We start from the raw sequence: 3,887 nt of genomic DNA on the forward strand, positions 1-3,887 counted from the left end.
GAGATGAGGTCTCGCCAAGTTGCCCAGGCAGATCTCGAACCCGTGGGCTCAGGCAATCCATTCACCTCGGCCTTCCAAAGTGCTGGGATTACAGGCTGAGCCACTGAACCCGGCCCAAAGCTGAGATTTTTTTTTTTTTTTTAATAATTAATCAGTATTTTTAAAGCTGAGATTTTAATTGTGCACCAGAAGATTTTTTTCTACTTAGGAATGTAGTTTCCAGAGGAGCTCTGGAAGAACTGTAAAGCAGCTAAAATGTATGCTTTTCCCCATACTATTCCTAACAGATCCTTACACGTTGTTAACAGTAGAGTAGGCCAGGCATGGTAGCTCACAGCTGTAATCCTAGCACTTTGGGAGACAGAGGCAAGAGGACTGCCTGAACCCACGGCAAAAAATTAGCTGGGCATGGCGTCACGCACCTGTGGTTTCAGCTACTTGGAAGGCTTGGGTGGAAGGATTGCCTGAGCCCAGCAAGTCAAGGCTGCGGTGGCCATGAGTGTGTCTCTGCACTCCAGCCTGAGTGACAGAGTAAGACTCTGACTCAAAAACAAAATAAAACAACAAACAAACAAAAAATAATAAAGTAGAAAATAAAAATGAAGGTACCTAAGGTGCTATGTTCAAAAGTGTGTAAAACATTTTTAGTTCTATTCTTTTCTTTTCTTTTTTTTTTTTGGAGTCAGAGTCTCACTCTGTCTCCCAGGCTGGAGTGCAGTGGTACACTCACAGCCACCACAGCCTCAACCTGCTGGGTTCAGGTGATCCCTCTGCATCAGCCTTTCAAGTAGCTGGAACTACAGGCACGCACTACCACGCCCGGCTAATTTTTTTGATTTATTGTAGAAATGAGGTTTCGCCAAGTTGCCCAGGCGGGTCTCGAACCAGCGGGCTCAGGCAGTCCACTCACCTCAGCCTCCCAAAGTGCTGGAATATAGGCATGAGCCACCACACCTGGCCCTTTTTTAGTTCTTAAGATCTCAACCTTGTCCTGGGGATGTTTTACATCTTAGTAAAGAGATCTTGGAATAAAGGCAACAAAATCCAAAGGCACAAAGCAGTAACATTTACTTTTGGTTAAGAGCATAGGTCAGTGGTGAAATGATTCCTATTCAGTTCTTAGCTCAGGTAAGTCTCAAAGACTAGTTCTTTAGACTATAAAAAGGGGGATAATAATAGTTCTTATCTTACAAGTTTGTTGAAAGATTAAATGTACTTGGAAAGCTGAGGTGGAAGGATCACCCAAGCCCAGTAGGTAGAGGCTACAGTGGCCATGAGCATGCCACTGCACTCCAGCCTGGATGACAGAGTTAGACTCTGACTCAAAAAAAAAAGAAAAATGAAATGAACTAATACAAATAAGGAACTTAAATGCAATGCATTATAAATGTGATCAAATTTTGCTTTTTATTATTGTCATCATTATCATGGAAGGTGGATTACGCCTGCAAAAGGTGGTCATGGACTGTCTTAGGGCAGGAGGGATATTCCCCTAATGCCTCTCAAATTATTTCCTATGGGGAGCTACTTGTTTTAGTGATTGGTTAAGCCAGCTCTGGTGACTTCTTTATAAAGTATGGCCTAATACTCAGGTACCAAACTTCTGCTTAGTTCAGGCATGAATCAACAGGGGAAGTCTTTTCCATCCTCTGTGCTCCCTCATCAAACTGCAGGGACAGAAAGTACCATGTCAAATTGTGGTTACAGGGCACGTTTATCTTTACTGATGCTTTGTTCCTGATGGTTTCCTGAAAGGGACTCTCTTTTTTTTTTTTTTTTTTTTTTTTTTGAGTTGTTGTCTCATTCTGTCACCCAGGCTGGGGTGAGTGGCACACTCATTGCCACCGAGGCCTTGACCTGCTGGGCTCAGGTGATCCTTCTGCTTCAGCCTTCCAAGTAGCTGGAAATACAGACGTGCACCACTACACCCAGCTGATTTTTTTTATTTATTGTAGATTACAGACATGAGCCACCATGACTGGTGGGACTCTCTTATTCTTTTTCTCCTATTCCACATAATTATATAGCTTATTGAACAATGCTGCACTGTACATTATTTTTATTTTTATTTATTTTTAATTTTTTTTTGAGTTGGAGTCTCACTCTGTCGCCCAGACTGGAGTGCAGTGGCCGCTCCCAGCCACCGCAGCCTCGGCCTGCTGGGCTCTGGCGATCCTTCTGCCTCAGCCTTCCAAGTAGCCAGAATTACAGGCGCGTGCTACCACGCCCGGCTAATTTTTTATTTTTTTTTATTATAGAGATGAGGTCTCGTCAAGTTGCCCAGGCGGGTCTCGAACCCACGGGCTCAGGCAATCCACTCACCTTGGCCTCCCAAAGCGCTGGGACTACAGGCTGAGCCACTGAGCCTGGCCATTATTTTTAATTTTTCTTATTTTTTGAGTTGGAGTCTCACTCCGTCGCCCAGACTGGAGTGCAGTGGCATGCTCACAGCCATTCCAGTGTCGACCTGCTGGGCTCAGGCAAACCTTCTGCCTCAGCCTTCCAAGTAGCTGGAACTATAGGTGTGTGCTACCATGCCCAGCTATTTTCTTTCTTTCTTTTATTTTATTGTTATTATTTTTTGAGTTGGAGTCTCACTCTTTCACCCCTGAGCTCAGGCAATCCTCTCACCTCTGCCTCCCAAAGTACTGGGATTACAGGATTGAGCCACTACACCCAGCCTCAAATAATTATTTTCATTGTAACGAACATAATAGTATTATTATATATTATAAAAACAGGCCGGGCACAGTGGTTCATGCCTATCATCCCAGCACTTAGGGAGGCCGAGGTGAGAGGATTGCCAAAGCCCACAAGTTCAAGACCAGCCTGGGCAACTTGATGAGACCACATCTCTACAATAAATTAAAAAATTAGCCAGGCATGGTGGCATGCGCCTATAAGTTCTAGCTACTTGGAAGACTGAGGTGGAAGGATCACTGGAGCCCAGCAGGTCGAGGTTGCAGTGACTGTCAGCATGCCACTGTACTCCAGTCTGGGTGACAGAGTGAGACTCCAACTCCAAAAATAGAAAAAAAAAAAGGATATGTGTTAGAGATATATAATGAAGTATTTGCATTTTAAATTATATAACTTCTGGTCGGGCTCGGTGACTCAGCCTGTAATCCCAGCACTTTGGGAGGCCAAGGTGAGTGGATTGCCTGAGCCCGCGGGTTCGAGACCCGCCTGGGCAACTTGGCAAGACCTCATCTCTACAATAAATCAAAAATTAGCCGGGCATGGTAGCACATGCCTGTAGTTCCAGCTACTTGGAAGGCTGAGGCGGAAGGATCGCCAGAGCCCAGCAGGTCGAGGCTGCAGTGACTGGGAGCGGCCACTGCACTCCAGTCTGGACGACAGAGTGAGACTCCAACTCAAAAAAAAAAAAAATTCACCCAAGCAAAAAGGAAGATTGCATGTAATGAAGGTTAACTAATTTTCAGTTCATTTAAACCGACCTTAAACTAATCACTTTTTATTGATCGTTTTTCTTTCAGAATGATGACTACAAGAAGAATGCTTTGCTTCTTTCACTGGTTCCTAGTAAGTATAGAGAATGCTGGAAGAAGTTGGAGTTGCTTAGCGTTCATTGAAGATATATGAGTTTTTTTGTTTTTGTTTTTTGAGTTGGAGTCTCACTCTATCGCTCAGGCTGGAGTGCCATGGCACACTCCCGGCCACCGCAACCTTGACCTGCTGGGTTCCGGTGATCCTTCTGCCTCATCCTTCCAAGTAGCTGGAACTACAGGCGTGCACTACCCTGCCTAGCTGATTTTTAAAAATTTATTGTAGAGATGAGGTCTTGTCAAGTTGCCCAGGTGGGTCTCGAACCCGTGGACTCAGGCAATTCACTCATCTCGGCCTCCCAAAGCGCTGGATTACAGGCT

At 44.8% G+C, this 3,887-nt stretch overlaps 1 protein-coding gene across 1 annotated transcript in view; it reads left to right on the plus strand.

The window, feature by feature from the left end:
• The window catches only part of LOC103272096 (IST1 homolog), a 16,923-nt gene that overhangs the window by 11,181 nt on the left and 1,855 nt on the right, over positions 1 to 3,887 (plus strand). Inside the window, exon 6 of the mRNA XM_008069577.1 lies at positions 3,498 to 3,543. Coding sequence (XP_008067768.1) covers positions 3,498 to 3,543 — 46 coding nt within the window. The remainder of the gene's footprint in view (positions 1 to 3,497; positions 3,544 to 3,887) is intronic.

Source organism: Carlito syrichta, unplaced genomic scaffold (assembly GCF_000164805.1).
Source record: "Carlito syrichta isolate Samal-C Ts95f unplaced genomic scaffold, Tarsius_syrichta-2.0.1 Scaffold312120, whole genome shotgun sequence".
In the NCBI taxonomy this organism is placed as follows: domain Eukaryota; kingdom Metazoa; phylum Chordata; class Mammalia; order Primates; family Tarsiidae; genus Carlito; species Carlito syrichta.